The sequence below is a fragment of the Corvus cornix genome, chromosome 12 (assembly GCF_000738735.6).
Source record: "Corvus cornix cornix isolate S_Up_H32 chromosome 12, ASM73873v5, whole genome shotgun sequence".
Classification (NCBI taxonomy): Eukaryota; Metazoa; Chordata; class Aves; order Passeriformes; family Corvidae; genus Corvus; species Corvus cornix.
The window spans coordinates 4243357-4260335 of NC_046342.1; the positions used below are offsets into that span (position 1 = coordinate 4243357).

At 42.9% G+C, this 16979-nt stretch overlaps 1 protein-coding gene across 2 annotated transcripts in view; it reads right to left on the bottom strand.

The window, feature by feature from the left end:
- Positions 1-7384: 7384 nt before the first annotated feature.
- MAPKAPK3 (MAPK activated protein kinase 3) overlaps positions 7385-16979 on the bottom strand; it is a 47707-nt gene continuing 38112 nt past the window's right edge. For both annotated transcript variants that reach the window (XM_039559178.1, XM_010389930.4), the window contains exons 7-11: positions 15750-15825; positions 15446-15570; positions 13520-13605; positions 10805-10885; positions 7385-9400 (exon numbers count right to left, since the gene is read on the bottom strand). In XM_039559178.1, the coding sequence (XP_039415112.1) occupies positions 9242-9400; positions 10805-10885; positions 13520-13605; positions 15446-15570; positions 15750-15825 (527 nt within the window). In that variant the 3' untranslated portion in view covers positions 7385-9241. The remainder of the gene's footprint in view (positions 9401-10804; positions 10886-13519; positions 13606-15445; positions 15571-15749; positions 15826-16979) is intronic.

The following is a 16979-nucleotide window of genomic DNA, read 5'->3' on the forward strand; positions in this document are numbered from 1 at the left end:
GCACAGGAATCTTTTACCTTTCCTATTAAAAATAATTATTAAAAAAAGGTGTGAGAAACACAAACAGCTGTGATGCCAGACACAGGGGCCTGCCTGCAGCAGCACAAGGTCAGATCTCATATGAACCAGGCTGGAACTCAGCCCATGCTCTGAGTCCTGCAGTTGGCTCTGTGCACATGGACAGGGCTCTCCATTTATCATAGATATGGCTGGCAGCCACCTGAAATGTCCTGCTCCCCCTCCAGAGCTGTCAGAGCGATCCTATCTCCAGTGAAGACAGAAGATCAAGGACTAAATGAGAAACAAATTAGAGTAGCCTCAGTTTTGCCCTCTCAATTGCAGGAACTCAAGGTCTGTCTGCCATCATGGAAGCCTGGGTTTGACAGTGCCTTGCAGTCCTGCAGCTGCAGGTACAGATGAACTGATGCTCACTGCAGCCCACGCTCCATCCCCGCTCATTTGGGATTCCCAGAATCAACGAGCCTCCCTCAAAAGCATAGACAGAGATAAACCTGAGGACCATTATTTCAAAGACTGTAAGGTGTTTAATAAGTCCCTTTCAAGGATAGGAATGTGGCACAGTTCCTTCATAAAACAAGTATTCGATGCCCAGAAATGGCACTCTAAGTAACATACCGATTACTACGAATTATTTTCAAAATAAGGCATAAAGCTAAGTTTGTTTGTGCACTTTACATATTCTTTCCCCTTCGTTGTTACATGTGCTTGAGATTTTGGAATTTAGTCTAACATTTCTATCTCTGCACTTTGATGCACAGTTGAACATACCCTGCTCTGATCCACTTTCAAAGAGAATCCATTAATTTTTATATCAAGGAGGGTGATGTTCAACCCCTCAGCTAAACACACAGCCCAACAGAACATGAAATTCAACATTTGGCCATTCCCTGACGACTTCTTTTTCTGCTCCCACTGCATATCAGGACAGCACCTTGTATATGACTCCTCATGTGAGAGGTGTATTTCCATTTTTGTGACATTGGTCACATGTGAGGTTTTGTCCCAATTGTACACAGAGGAACCTGCCTAAAATATTTTCCTGGCCTGTGACATTGCCACAGCATATTGAGTTGTGTCACCTGGACTTCTCAAGACTTCCAAAAACAGACAGTGAGCCTCCAAACCTGTCTGAGACAGCATGCTGGCAGCTTTGTGGCTGGCAGCATTTGAGATCAAGAGTCACTATTTCATCACACTCCTTGATACCTTGTGACACACAAACCAACACAAAGCTGGCATTCAGCAAGTCAAACAGCCTTTCCCTAACTCTCTGTAAGACTATTTCAACAGAACATAGTTTTCTTATAATCCAATTGCTGCAGAAAAAACCAGAAGGAACCCTAAGTATGACACAGAAGTGCTCATGATCTGCCAGGCAGCTTTCCACAACACTGAAGTTTCCTACAGAGCCAAGGTGCAGATACTGAGCAACATTTACAGACCCACAATTCCCTGTCCTGACAGGCTTCACCCGCACATGCAGAACACCACAGGCAATTCTAGCCAGGGCTCTTCCCCTCTGCTGCTCTCTTCCTCTTCTTCTTTGGAATAAGCAATGTCCAGTGGCAGAGGGGAAAGAGAAAACAGAGACATGGAACCACACAACATTCACTGGCAGTGAGAACCTTACCTGCCTGATGCTGTGGGAAAGGACAAAAGGGAACTTGACAAAATTTTTGGAGGCTTTGTGCCAGAGTACCTATTTCTATGTACATAAATATATATTTGTACTTCTGAACTAAAAGCATTCGGACCACAAAACTTGAAATACTCCTGTGTGTACTTTACTTTAGGATATATAACTTCAGAGATGAAAGCAACACAAAAATCACTCTTGACACGGACATCATCATCATCCAAACAGAAAATTAGCATGGCTTTTTTTTTTTTTTTTAATCAATTAGGCAGGATGGTATTTCTGATTAATAGAAATTTGAATTAAATTTCTCCTTTCATGTATGCAGCAGTTAATTCTAATCAAGCAAGCTCAAGGTCTTCCGTTGCCTGGATAGTACTAATTAGATTCTTCCACATTATTAGTTCGTCATATGCATCCATACATGGCATACAAATATCAACCTTCTTTTTAACAAATATGAACTTTCCTTTCAAATTCCCACTGGAAGTAATTTTCCAGAGGTGGCAACAACATCTGCTCCAAAGGAAAATACAACATCTCACAAATCCCACAAAAAAAGTATCAGGCTTAAAAGAAATTGCTTTGAAATTAATTTACTTGATACAGAACACGACCACCATGAAGGTTTCACACAGATAAAAGCAGCACTTCGTATTGGACTGTGGTTATGGGAAGAAGGTTTGATGTGTGGAAGATACTATAAACCAAGCAATATTATTAAAGGAATGGCTGATGATTGCAGAGTTCCTGTTGGCCAGGCACATCATTGTCCAACAGGAGCTGATGGAAGCTCCAAGGAACAGCACCAGATGCCTTGTGCCACAGGCATGCACCTTCTGAGCTAATCACTGCTTACTAAATGGTTGTTCCAGGATCCTCAAGGAAGAGCTTAAAAACTGACTTTGTGCAGGAATGACAAATCATTGGAGAAAACATCTGACAGCTCTCCTGAGTGCCAGCCAAGGTTAGAGCTGGATGCAGAGAATCTATTACGAAACAAGGAGGCAGACCGAGCTGAGTCACTTTAAATCAGGAAATTCAATTCCTTCCTACTCCTCAGATTTAAAATATCCTACAGCATAAAGCTTCTATAGGATTTTTTTTTTATGTTTAGGGAGGAAACTGAAATACTGCAGTCAAGTCTCTCGAAAGGAAGTACTTACGACTTCCAAGGAGTATAAAATACATCAAACTACTGAAAGCAAGGAGGAGAAGAAAATTAAAGGATTTAAAAGGAAGATAACCAGACCACCTCATTTTACTCTTTGTAGCTGGGTGCATTTCTTTGCAGAGACCTTCTCTTTTCCTCAGAGGGGTGTTTTTCCTTCTATTAGCCATTGCTTGGAACTTTCCTCCTTACCATTTTACAATGAAGTTTTTTGCTTCCTGCCAGGTAGTGGGATTCCTTGAAATTCTTCCAATACTTTACACCACAAGGAGTTCATAAATAAAAGAAGAAGTGGTACAACTGCAGTTGAGCCAAGAAAAGAGAAAAAACCTTGCATCATGTAATGGTAGCCTTGGGACAACTAATTAGATTTTTATTCAAGACAAAAGTCAAACATGCAGTGGTAAAGTGCAAATGCAGAATTCCAAAAGCAAAAATGAAAGTTAACTTCACCTTACAAGATTTCTGCAAGCAGCTCAGTCAGGCGACCTTAGGAGAGCAGAAGTTAATCTGCAAAGCTTATTTATTCAGTTATTAGTTGCTCTAAAAAAAAAAAAAGGGCGCTATTCATTTGGTTCACTAACAGCATTTACTCAAAAGTTTCATTTATAAACATCAAGCTTATCCTTGCTTTAGATTAACTCAGAAAAAAACCCTGGAGTCTGTATTGCAGATCTATCTTTAGGAAAACATAATTATTTCTGAATCCAGGAACTGCTCTGGGTTGGAGCAGCAGCTAATATCCTAACCAGAATTTCCTTGATCATTACTCAAGCAGTAGCATTTTTACTTAAAAAAACCCCTTAGTCCTCCTCCCCCACCAGTATTTCTCTTCTAACACATTCCATTCTAATTTTAGTCTTTTGAGAAGTTTCTTTTCCAGATCAACCCACTCTTTTTCACATTTAAATAATTTTCAGTTTTTAAAAGAGCTCAGTTTTAGCAGGTGTTTCAGTAGCTAAGCAATAAGAAGTCTCTTGGGAACATCTTCCATGTTTCCCAAATGGACTAGCCTGGAAGTTTGGGGAGAATGTATTAGGCAAAATGACCATGCTGTTCAAGAGTTTCCTTCCAGCTTTGAAATGTAGAGAAAGAGATGCAGTCCCCAAAAGAAGTGTTTGTGCTCCCTGTTAACAAATGAAGAAACAGCTGCTACACCGGCAGTACCAGGACAGACCCTGGAGGCAGGAAAATTCAGCAGATACACTCAGAAGCCTAACATGGAAGAAAACAATGCAGCTCTCCTTTTTGGCATTATCCAGCTTCACTGTAGCCCCAGGACCAAAAATGCTCAGTGGTTTGCAACCATGGCCCCAGTGAGTGCATTTCCCTGGCTCACAGTGGGAAAGCACCAGCACGGTGTCAAAGCAGCAGAGATTTCTCCAGTGCCTTGGGCCTGCAGCCCCCACACAGCTAAAACATGTTTGTTATGAGCAGCTCTGGGAGCTGAACTAAAGGTCAAGATACCCCTCCACAGATAAAAGAGAGCCTGGTCCTTTCTGTCATCTCCAGCTCTTTTAAAGACACCTTTTTCCTCTTTTGGCTCCTGGAAACTAAAACCACTGCGGTACCTTTCAGCAACTGCTTCTTTTTGTGGTCCCAAATAGCAGGAGGAAACCCAGTGACAGCGATGCCTCTGTGCCTTCATGTAGTTAGAGCAGACCTGTGAGACTTTGGCATCTGGCAGATTCATGAGGCAGGAAATTTTGAAATAAATGTAATGCTAAGCATCATTTACAGATTTACCAGAATAGATGTTCATCTACAGTCACAGGGTTATCTTCCACATTTCCCTAGAGTGCAGCAACATCCTCCTTCTGCAGTGCTAAAAAAGAGTTGAATGTATCTTTCTATGTCTGTACAGAGGTAGCACTTGCAGTAAAAAAGTAAGTTCAAATAGAATACAACAGCAGACATTTCTGATCTTATTCTTCAGCATGACATATCATCCCCCATTTCTGCTCCCTTTGCTCCATTAAATTCCTCTAACCACACAAACTGAAAAAAAAAATTCCTATTTTAAAGCTGGACTTAATTCTCAAAAAGAAGTTTCTTACCTGGTGTAAAGATTTCAGGGATGCATTTCTTCAGCAAATGTTATTACCTAGGCTTGCTCTAACCTCAATTTTCCACGTGAGATACATTTAAGTATGGAGCTGAAGACTGGCCTGTTAGCTTGCAAGAATTTTTAACAAGATTTTTGTTTTGAGATTTTGAGTATGTGTTCTCTGTCTCCTTCATTGTCTTCATCCTTTTTAGGCTCTCTGAAAGAGAATTAACTATGTCCATTCCCAGCTATGCCAGCTCCACTACTGAGAACAGCTGGGTGAAAAGGGGAAATACTGGAACCTAGGAAAAAGAAAATTCTGGTATTTCCACAATAACGCTCCCCAAAACATTTACTCTTAGAAAAAAAGGGAGTTCTCCTGCATGTGAAGTCATTCCCTGCTCGCCTTCCCTCCCTTCCTCCCTGAGGTTTGTTAGCTGAGCTGGCTCCATCCTTAGGCTGAGCAGAACTCATCAGAGCAGTTGAGCACACATTAACACCTCCTCCCCACCTGGACCACAGGTTTAAAACAGTACATGTGGGCATGATTCCCTGCAAGTAATTAAAACCTTTGGCTCTCTCCTCCTCACTAAACCTTCCTCTTCTCAAAAGCACCTTTGTCTAAACATGGGCCAAATAAAGTGTGAATTGAAAAGAGGACAGGGAAATTAGATCAAACTGAGTATGTAGCATTCTCATTATCCCTCATGTCAGACAAGCCAGAAGCACTTACGTAATTGGGCCTCCAGACTCAAGGCAGTGAAGTGTTAAGACAGAAAAGCAATCCCAGGACTGCATGCTGGGTTTTGACAAATAGAAAACCACAGAATTAGGCCAAGAGCTTATCATTAATGTGCGTTTTTAATTGTATCATGTCGAAGCCAGGTTCACCATGTGGCACGTGATCAAAGAGGTAAGAAAGTGTGTAGTGCAAAAGCTGGGAAAGAGAGGGAGGGAATTTCCTGCATGCCTGGGCACACATTTGTGTGTGGATCAGAGCAAGAGCACTGGTGAGAGCACATGAACCACGTGTGTGAGGAGCACAGTGCAGAGAAACACAAGGGGAGGCAGCAGCCCATGAGCAATTGCTGTGAAAAGGGATGGGGGTGGGGAATTGTGCACAGTCCTTTTTCAGCTTCTGCTGTAAAAAATAAATAGACCTTTTAATCTGTGTTCTCCTTGAAGCCTTCTCTATTGACCATTCATTTCTTCTTTCCCTTCCCAGCTCTTTACCTCCTCTATATGGCTGATGAATATGCAAATGCATAATCAGGTCTGTAATAGCCTATCCTTTCTAAAAACAGGCTATAAATTTGGATCCTGAGCAGCAAGTTCCAAAAAGCCTATTGTATGACATGTCTGAGGGTAAAGGCAAGACCCAAACACCACCACCAGCTCACCAGAGCTCTTTATAACATGTGTGAATGCAGGGAGGAAGAGGGTCCTACCCAGAGCTGAGCCAGCAGCCAGAGGGGCAACACCTTCTGCAGAGCCACAGGCCCAGAGCAAGGCCTGCAATGCTGCAGGGTTTAGGGAGCTGATGGCAGGTTGGTTTTGAGGAGCTGATGGCAGGTTCATATTTGGGGAGCTCTCCTGTGGGGCAGGTGGTGCGGCGGGGCTGGGCAGAGCCAAGTCCATCGAACATTCTGTACATCCCTACATCTCCATGGAGCATACAGACCCTGCTGGGGGAATGCCTGCACCCCAAACCTGCTCCCTGGCAGCCCCTCCCAGCTCCGGGTGACAGAGACCCAGATAAAACACGAGCTGTTCTGCTCCACTGGGCTGCAGAAGGCAGCGGTGCCCGGAGCAGGGCAGTAGTTTGAGGCTCCAAACATCACAGGGCAGCTGCTTCTCAGCTCCCAAGGAGTCTCCTCCTTCCCTCTGGACAACAAACACAAACCCTTCTGCCCAATACTTGCATACACTTCCATGTCTGCCATTTTGAGGCCCTCCTCTGGTTCCTGCAGGGCTTTACAGTGCTCCTGGGTGCTGTCGCTGTAGGGTAGAAGGCAAGAACTGTTAGTCCAAGTTTAATGTCTCTGCTGCACAGAGACAAAGCTGAAGGTGCTGTGCCAGGTGCCTCAGTTCCAGCTTCTGACCTGCAGTAAAGACTGGAACCCCACAGGAAGGAATCAGGCCCAGGTGTGTTCTACAGCTCCCTATGGAAAACTACCCAGGAACAGACATCTTTGCACTCCAGGCTGAACTGACAAACCAGGAGGCACCAGGTGGCAACTGGGAGCTCCTGCTCAAACCTTGGCCAAGGCAGAGGCAAAAAGTTGAGTTGCAACAGTTTCAGTGGCACTGTCCCCAAAGCAGCCAGGACATCTCATTATACACAGCTTGCCTTGAGAACATCCATCACCCTGATGGGGCACAGAGATGCAATGGCAGCAATAATGTACACACCTCCCTCAAGAAAATTGGATAAATGGACAGAAACTTGGACCTGGCTCTAATTCCAACTGTTGCACCCTGAACACATCACAACTCTTCATTTGTAGTATTCATTTACAGGTAGTGAATAATATTTGCATAATTCATTGGAGTAAAATGGCAAAACAAATACATACAGAACATGCTACAATCACAGGTACCTGAAACATGAAATAATTTAAAAATACAACTTTACAGAGATTGATATTTAAAACCAAAACCTTGTGATCTAACAAAATGTTCAGAGTTGGGCAGCCTTGGGATGTGTACATCATGGAACACTTTCCTTCTCCCCTCTCCTGTCACCTTCAACACAGATGTATCTTGCAAAGCAATGCAAACTCTGCAACAACTCAACAAAAACAGGGATGACAGGAGGAAGGAATGTTAAAAACTGATTTTAATAAATCATGTTACAAAACTCTACGACCAGTTCACAGAGGAGAATTGAGGTCTCATTCAACACTCTGAAGATGGGAACTGGGCTCCCCAGATGAGGTCCAAAGCCTCGAGCTGAGATTTGCTGTGTGTCACTCTCATCTGACAATTCAGATCCACTCTGGAGCCCTGTTTTCCTTTTTGTCTTTTTACATTCTCCCAAGCCTATTAACACACCAGTACTCTGTGTGCCTACCACAAAGTTGTATTTGTCTGCATCACTAGAAGCACATCATTTTCATCCCAGACTCTGATAACACTTTCACAAATATTTGCTTCACCTAAACTAAAAAAAAACAAAGCCAAAGCCCAAAATACAGTGAGAGAAAATATTCTGATCACAAAATAAAACATACCAGCAAACCTAAGGCCAGGTTCCCATGAAATAAGAAGAATTAAAATAGGAAAACAACAATGGGTGGATGTACCTAAAAGTAATCTTCCTTAAGTGGTGAAAATCTTTGGATCCTGAAATGCCACCACATCACCATAAAGAGAGTAGCATCCTCCCCCCTCCTGACCCCAGGAAACAAACCAACCCCAACATCCCACAATTTGCTGTGATCAGCACATCTTAGGCACAGGATCTGGAGATAATTACCAGAAGGGATGCTGGCAGACACCAGGGTCCATTCACAGAACATGCATTTGCCACTTCTTCCCGAATTTCAGAAGTCTCTCTTCTAAAGCAGTCCCTTGCATGTCCAGCTGCATGCCCTGGAGGTTGTGGATCCAAGGGAACAGCAATGTTCTCTGCAGGATACTTTAAACTACTTAAATCCTTACTGAAACTCTTCACATCAAAGTATCAGTTAAACTGAAAACATTACAAAAGAGGGGTCTGACAGTGGCAGAGACACAACATAGTGGCTACAGTTCAGAAAACTTACATGTTATCAAATGTGAATCCATGACAAACTCAAATCTTTACATGAGACTACATGAAGACTTTATGAAAATGGAAATGTATGGATGCTTTTTCCTGTAACAAGAATAACTGTTTACAGTTTAGGTGATATTCTGTAACTATAGGAGGTAAGTTTGGAAATACAGACTATTAGCAATTCTACTAAACTACGAAAACACTCTTAGCAGAACACTTGGCACTTTTCTATTCCCCAGTTTAAAACAGCAGCAGAAGTTACTCTTGTAGATGGCTGTTAAAGCCTCAGTGCATTAGTATGCTGAGACTGCCTCCTGTTCTCTCCTCTTGTCCTACGCACTTAAAGCCAAACCAAAAACCTGTAACATTTCTGGCGTTACTGTACCTTCCCTTGCAATATGCAACAGAATCCTGTCAGATCCATTAGTCTTTAAAAGCAAAGCCCTGATTCAAGTTATCAAAACGTTATCACACTGTTCCCTCTTTGCAGGATAGCATCTTCACGATCTCATTTGTGTCTTTGTGGAGTGGACCGAGGTGATCATATGATTTTAAATTGCTCTGTTTAACTTTTACCCTCCACCCACAGGTCCTTGGCTTCTGCCCTCACTGGTTGTTGCAGCCCGGGGCCGCAGAGGAGGCGCCCGCCTGCTTCTGCTTCTTGCGGCGTTTGTTCAGGAGGCGGTTGTTGGACGTTTTCAAGTCTTTGATTTTCACCTGATCATAGTCCACCCTCATGGTAGCCAGAGCACTGGTCATCTCCTCCTGAAAGCGAGCAAGCAATGGATTGAAGGCCCTGAGGCAGTAAGAGCACAGCCACCCCACACTACAGCCTGGAGAGGAAGGGACACAAGGAACCCTCTGTCACCCCCCCAGGCAGCAAGAGCTGAGCCCTTTCTGTGGCACTGCACCAGGACCAAAGGCTTCCTCCTACCAGGGGCTCAGCCAGCAGGAACTGTTCACACAGCATTTCACACGGGAGCACACAGGACCACGCTCTGCTGGCTTAAACTCCACCGTGTCCCGATGCCCAGCGCTTCTCCCTGGCTGGCTCTGCGCCTCCACACAAAGATCTTTAAAAGTATGTGCTTCAAATTCACACACCTTCTTAGTTTGAATTAATGCTTAAGTACAGGCACATTTTAAACTCTTTAATAAGGTTGTAAAAAAAAAATCTGTTAAAGTAAATGAATGTCTAAGCATTTGGTTCAGGAAAGGAAAAACAATTCAATATCATGGGAATGTCGGTAGCTCGAGGGAATACCTCTGGGACCTATACAAAAGCACAAGCGTAAGAAATTCTCAGAAACATGGTAAAAAAGGCAGCTAAGTGAAAATAACTGCTTGATCTCTCACTCAGAAGGCAAATGTTGCCTAGGTCCCAGAAAATGTTACCATTACATAGCTCAACAGCTGAGACTACACATCAGTGATTTAAATAAAATCAGTAATCAATAAAATACACTACAGGAATGTTGCAATTGTCAAAATGCTAAAAATTTTAAGTGCGGAAAATTCGGCCTTAATTGTAAAAGCACGCCAACCTGTTAAAGGCCAGCAGGAAAGAGCTAAGACTTTCAGTGTGCCCTACAGTTTCACTTTGCAGGAGGCATTCAGCAGTCATCAGTACAAACAGTAGGTGAGGCACCTGCTTAGATTAAGGAACAGACAATTTTTTTTTCTCTCTTATTCCCCCCACCAAATGTCCTAACAAGACAAGACTAAGGTTATTCAGTGTTGTTCCACAATTCAAGAGCACTGAAGAAAACCAGAATGCAGCTCAGCCCTCCCACCTGTCCCCCTACATTTTCATCACATTCTTCACTGTAATGAAGTTCAAACTGCCTCAGCACTGTCCTTCTCCTCCCTGGGTACCCACAGTGGCTCAGCAGGAGCATCATTAATGCCTTTGATCATAAACACCATCTTTGTTGACAGCTGGTGCAGCTGTAAGGCTGCCAGATAAAGCTCAAATAGCATTCCTTCTTTTTTTAAACAGTTATCATATACTCTACTGTTCTAACCAAGACTGTTTATGCCTCCCTTGTTTGACATGATTGTATTCAAAATAGCCACAGTATCCAAGGAAATGCACATCGCCAGAGGAGGCAGCACATTTCATCTCCTATCAGACTTTACTTAAAGAAATGTGAACTTGGATTGACTCACTTTAACTTCATCCCAGTGGTCTTTATCCTCTTGCAGGACCCGTGCAGTGTGAAGAGGAGTTGGTGGCACTGACATTGATCTCTGTGAAAAGAGAAAAATACCAAAAGAAGTTCTGAAAAGCAACACTTGGGAAGTGACTTCTTGCTCTTCTATGTGTATGAAGGGCATAAAAGTTCATCTAACGTCCTCCAACGACCCTCATTATTCCTGATTCCAATCGCTCCACAAACGAACTCGTGTGTGTGTGGTAGAAAAGGACTACAGTCCCCACACAACAGTGTCTTGAAAGAACAAAAGGAAACAGAAATCAGTGCTGAGCTTCTTTCACTCTGCTCCCTTCCAGTCCAACCTAAACTTTCAGGTATGTTTTAGATTTTAACTGTAATTTCACTATTCATTAGTCAATCTCTTGAAGTGGTTAATTTGACCTTCATCTCCTAGGATTTGTTGTAGGAGACATTTTCCTGTATGTATGCATTAACTGAGATTACCACTTCATCGGACTAAGTGAGCCCCAAAGAGGAAATGACACAATTCTTCTCAGCAAGGCACAGCTCAGAAGGCAGTGCATCCACATGAAACTGGGATCTATGCTCACCTGCCATGAAAGATCAGGAGATACTTCACATTAGAATAAGGGACAATTTCTAAAGTGTGAAGCACAGCTCCCTGGCTAAACTCAACAAGAATCATGGCAATTCTTGCTAGTCCATAACCCAAACTATAATTTCATTTGGATACTCTATTTTCTTTATGCTTTCTACCCAAACTTGCTGTCTGCTGCTGTAGCATCCTATAGCTGCATGTCAACAATGCCTGAGGAGATCTCTGTACATCCCTGTAAAACAAACCCTACACTGGAAGCAGTGCTTATGCTCCCCCGAGCTCAGAACAACAGTGCAGCAGTCACAGAAGCAAAGCAGAAATCCTGACTCCTGCATCCTCTGGAAAAGGACCCAAGCTGGCCAGGGTACAGTTTTATCAAACACAGCTGGGACAAGAGAAATGGAAAACAAGCAGACTGGCTTCAGCGATGTCCCTGTCCCTGTGGAAGGTGCTCTCCTTTCTGCTGTGAGCTGTTGCTTGTTAAAAAAAAATCTTATACACAAGGAACTAGAGGATTCTGTGCTCCACCTAAACTGACAATTTTTGCCTAGTTCACAGTAGAATACTTCTGCCATCTATCTCATTTAAAAAAAGAGGGGAAAGGTAAAAAAAAGAGACACAAGCACCCTCCTCTGCTGCTTGTGCAACTCCCCAGACATGTTTCTACTTTGGGATTTAGGAAAAGGGAGAACACACACATTCATTGTATCGGTCTTTCCCTCTCCCTCCCTCTGCCCCCTGTGAGCAATAGGTTCAGCAGAAAAGAAAGCCAACCTGCAGCTTTCTTCCAGGAAGGGTATGAGAGCAGGGCTCTGGTGCAGCAGAGTCTGCAGACCTTGTCTCTAATCTCCTCCTCATTAATTGGCTCTTTGCATATTCCAAGTACCAAGCGTCGCTGTAGGTGGCAGCTTCCTTAGCTATTAGGCACTCACTCCATGAAATTCCTCACCTGCTGACTTCTGAAACACCTTCTTGGGGCTTCAAACACTTAAATCTGGAGGTATTTATTCTGAGCAGTGATTACACTTTTATTTGGTTAAAAAGGACTCCGAAACATTGTCTGGGGTCTGTTCTACAGTCTTTACAACCTCAGTTTCTCAGCTTTCACCACTCTGAATGACAACACCTTTCTACTTCATCAGGATGCCCTACAGATACATTTCATTTGATTCCAAGGGCTTTCAGATCCTGCAGCAGGCATTGGAGGAATGGGGACTATCAGCCACACCTCTGCTTCTGCCCTGTCGTCTGAGGATCAGCATAGACACACTAACACCAGGGGAACAAAGGGCATTCTACAGCAGAAGTGATTCTGCTCCTAGCTGATGATTTTTTGGGCAGCAAGAACAAGACTGGTATCTTTTTAGACACATCTTTTTTATGTGAGAAGCATAACCTACTATTTTGAGGGACACCTACAGAGCAGAGATGGTATCATGAAACTCAGTCTTGTAACTTCTGGGATTCATGTCTCTCATTTGAAATAGTCTGTATTGTATTAACACAAGTACTTTTTTCTTTTTTACCCCCAAAAAATTTTCTAAGGAAAAGTAAATTCAACCAAGTCATACAATGAAACCTGAACTGGGACCATTAATAGCTCTGTGTACCACCCTACCAGGGCAATAAGAGACCCTTGCTCCTCCCCCATGCATTTCCAAACTCTGCCAAGGATGAGAATTCCCACTGAGCACAGGAACGTGTTCACACTAACATAGCTATGCACAATGGTGCCTGAGACCACTAATAATAGCTCTTCAAATCCTGCACCGATGAAGTAAGCACATAGAGTTTATTTTTGTATTTTTAAAGAGAGTAACACATGCATATGCTGCAGAGTCAACAGTGACTGCCTGCTCACAGAACACAGAGACATCTTGGGCTGTTGCTTCCAAGGACATGACTGTGGGTGTCTCCCCTTGTGTGTCCTCTGGTAACACCAGGAGCAATTGTGGCTTTATGGGCAGGTGACCCTCTGTGGAGGGCACAGGAGGTTAATTAAGGGAGCAGCAGTAATAACCATCCTCCTCTTGCTGTGCTGTGTGGAGCTACACCTAAGTTCTGCATGTAAGAATCAATTCATGGTGTAAAAAGAGATATAAGACTCACATTAATCCAAGGGTGATTCATGAACTGAGAGACTGTCATCCTCTCTGTTGGGTCAGTCTTCAGTAAATGCCGAATGAGTTGTTTGGCTGAAAAACAGAACCAACAGGGCACGGTGTAGCCTAGGACTGCATTCCCAAATAACCTTGGGAACACAAGGACCTGCTGAATGAAGAAACACAATTTTTCAGAACTGAAAACATCTCCCTGTTGCTGTGACCATGTTAAGAAACCATGTACAGTGGGGCAGGTCACTGTGTTTAGAGGGGCATCCAAACAAACAAAACATCCAAAACAAGAGGCAAGAAGAAAAGGCCTGGGGATTCCAGCTATGCTCTCTGCATCACCACATCAACTGCTTTGAGAGCAACAGCTGGAGGAAAAGAGAAGCACAGGAACAGAAAGCTGCTAAGCTGCCTGCCTCATTATGAGCATTATGAGCTGAATGAATACATAAGCTGATGTTTTGAGAAACGATGGAAGACAACAAATAGCACAGGCTGTGGAATAAAGGGACAATGAACTTTGACAACTGAGAGGCCACTAAAAAGACAAAAAAAATCAAATAAATGGATTACACAAACAGGCTTTGCAGCAGCTTTCTGTGAACATGGGATCTGCCAAAGCAAGAGCACTAATAAGTAAGATACGAGATGGCAAGAGTCTAGACAAGAGTTTCATTAATGTGGGTGGATAGACTGGAAATACTGCATCCAAAGAAGTTATTCAGAGGGACTTACACAAAACTTCCTTGGGAAACCTAGAAAAAGTTCTAAATAAGAATTCTCTTTTAGGAACATCACATGCAAGATGACTAAATGCTTGTAAGAAGTTGCCAGAGGTACAAGTTTAGTTTGTTGAGAGAGGCTGCAAAGGACAAGAACAGCACCAAGCAGGGAAAAAAGCAGCAGCCTGCTGAAGGTGCCCCATCAGCCTGAAGAACACCCACAAATGAGATGTTCTTAACAGGAGCAAAGGTAGAGGCTCCCTATCTCCATCCATGCAAGCATACAGAAACCCTACACACAGTCCAAGTACATGTTCTCTCATTGAGCTCCTCTAGCACGTTTTTAACTGCTGGAATATGAACAAGACCCAAAGCAGAGGAAATATTTAGCCAGAAACCCATGACTAAAACATCTCCCTCAACAATGTTCAGCAGGCTGTGCTGCACACAGAGCCACAAGATCCAGTGAGGGGTGAAGATGCCCCAGAGCACAACAGGATCCAAGGATAATTGTTACTGCTAAACAGCAGATAAAAACAGGACACAGCAATGTAAAGGGCTTGTACGGAAAACCAGGTAAGCCCAGACATTACTGACCCTTCTCTTTAATATGACAGACAGGTGAGACTTCCAGCTTATGAGACTGTCAGGATAAGAGGAAATCAAAAATACCCACTTTCAGGACACTGATTTGAGCCCAGCAGCTTTTGATCAATGATTTATAGACAAGAAATTGTTGACCTCAATTGAAGTGGTGGCTGGCAAATTCCCACACCCCAAAAAGCTAGCACGAAAACTTGCCATCCTTGCTGGCTGGATCTCCAAGGAGGGCAAAGACTGAATGAGTTCTTAAAACAGTTTGCCTTTCTTCCAGCTCAGCCTGCATTGGAGCTGTCCTGGCTGTCTCCTTTCTAAGGATCAGAATTTTCTGTTTCCAGAGGGTTTAATCTCAGCATTCACTAGCACTAGCTGGATTTTCAAAGAAGGTTTTCAGTAGTCATTTACTTTTTGTAGCACTGAGGTTGCTGGCTGGTATCTGAGTTCCCAGTTGTTCTCTGTATCACCTAACAAAAAATTGATTTAAATTGTAAAAGAAAGGGAAAGAAAAGCTCAGACAGATTTTTAGAAATAGTCTCTTTGTAAGCACTGCAGCACTGCACACAACCATGCCCACACTCATCAGCACCAGGAAGCATTTTTACCTTCCTCTGATACTTCAGCCCACTCTGGATTGGGAAATCCGTATTGCCCCATCCGAATTCTTCTCTTCATCCCTGGAGAAATGGCTTGACCAGTGTTTGAGTAGAATGGAGGGAACCCACACAGGCTGTAAGAGTGGACAAAGGAATTTTCATAACTAGGAAAGTCCTCCTACCTCTTAAAAAGTTTTATTCAAGCTCATATTCTACTGCAGGCTGCACAATCCCAGTGCACAACTACTTGTGAGTGCAGATTTAACAAGCTGTGTTCTCTTTCTGTTCACCAGGTTTCTTCCCAGATACTTACAGAATATATGTGATGACACCCAATGACCACATGTCACATGATTTGTCATACTTCTCAGGACCAAGGACTTCTGGGGCTGGGGAAGATTAAAACCACAAATTAACAGAGTACCAGATATTCCTCTTCATCTCCATCACCTTGTCAGTAGCAGCACCCTTCAATAACAGGTATCAGAGGCATTAAAAAAATGCAACTCACTGCAGGAACTGGGTAGCATTTTCAACTGACAAGTTCCTAAAAGCATCTAAAGTAGCTTTAAAAAGGAGGAACAGAGCTGGAAAGATGCCCTACTCCTCACCTTGGTGTCTCTCTGCTCAAGAGAGTACTAAGATTAACAAAAAGCAGAAGGAGCTACAGCTAAATGCGTGCAGGGAGACACTGCACTCAAAGAGGCAGGAGCATATGTTCCAGCAATCAGAATAGAAAGGCCCTACTGGAGCTGTGATAAAATTTTGAATGATACCTAGGTGGTATGTTTAGCTCCTGCAGCTACAGGGCACTGTACTTTTCTTTGGCCTCCAGAGCACTATATTTTTTCCACTAAGTAACAAAATTAGACAAAGATACATTTAGAGGGGATTTTTTTTTGTCCCCTGGGGCAGGTAAACCGGCAGGGAGCTTGATTTTGTAAGGAAAATGATTCTTTAAACATATGAGCAATCATGCTGGTTTATAAAAAGGTGTTGAGAAGGAAAATGTCAGCTTGTTTATACACAAATATAAAGGCATAAAAACATACGTGTGTAAACTCCTTAACATTTTATCACCAAACCCAGCTTACAAAAATATAGAAGGAGGCATGAGAAAAAGAGTATTGCTAATGTGGTTATCTGCTGCCAGTGAATAACAGTACCTTTCAATACAGAAAACTAGACAAGCTTTAATCAGAGAAGTAATTTTTGAACAAATTAAGTCCTTTTTCCAGCAAAGAAATTCCAAGCACGGACTGCCCCAGGGATACCATATGATGAACGACTATTAACTCAAGACTAAAACGAGTGCATAAAGGATAGACTGCTGTGGTATTCAGTACACAGTGCTTCAACTTTGGACAAAATGAAGGAAAAACTCTGCTGCAATTAAGTCACGTTGGTTCTTTATTATTAATTCCTCAATCTGCCAGCTTAACAAGTTTTATAGCTGAGGCAATACTCTTCTCTCTTATTGCATTAGTTTAAGCTAAGGAAAGTTTTGCAAGGAAACACCCAAATATCATGAAGCTCAATTCAA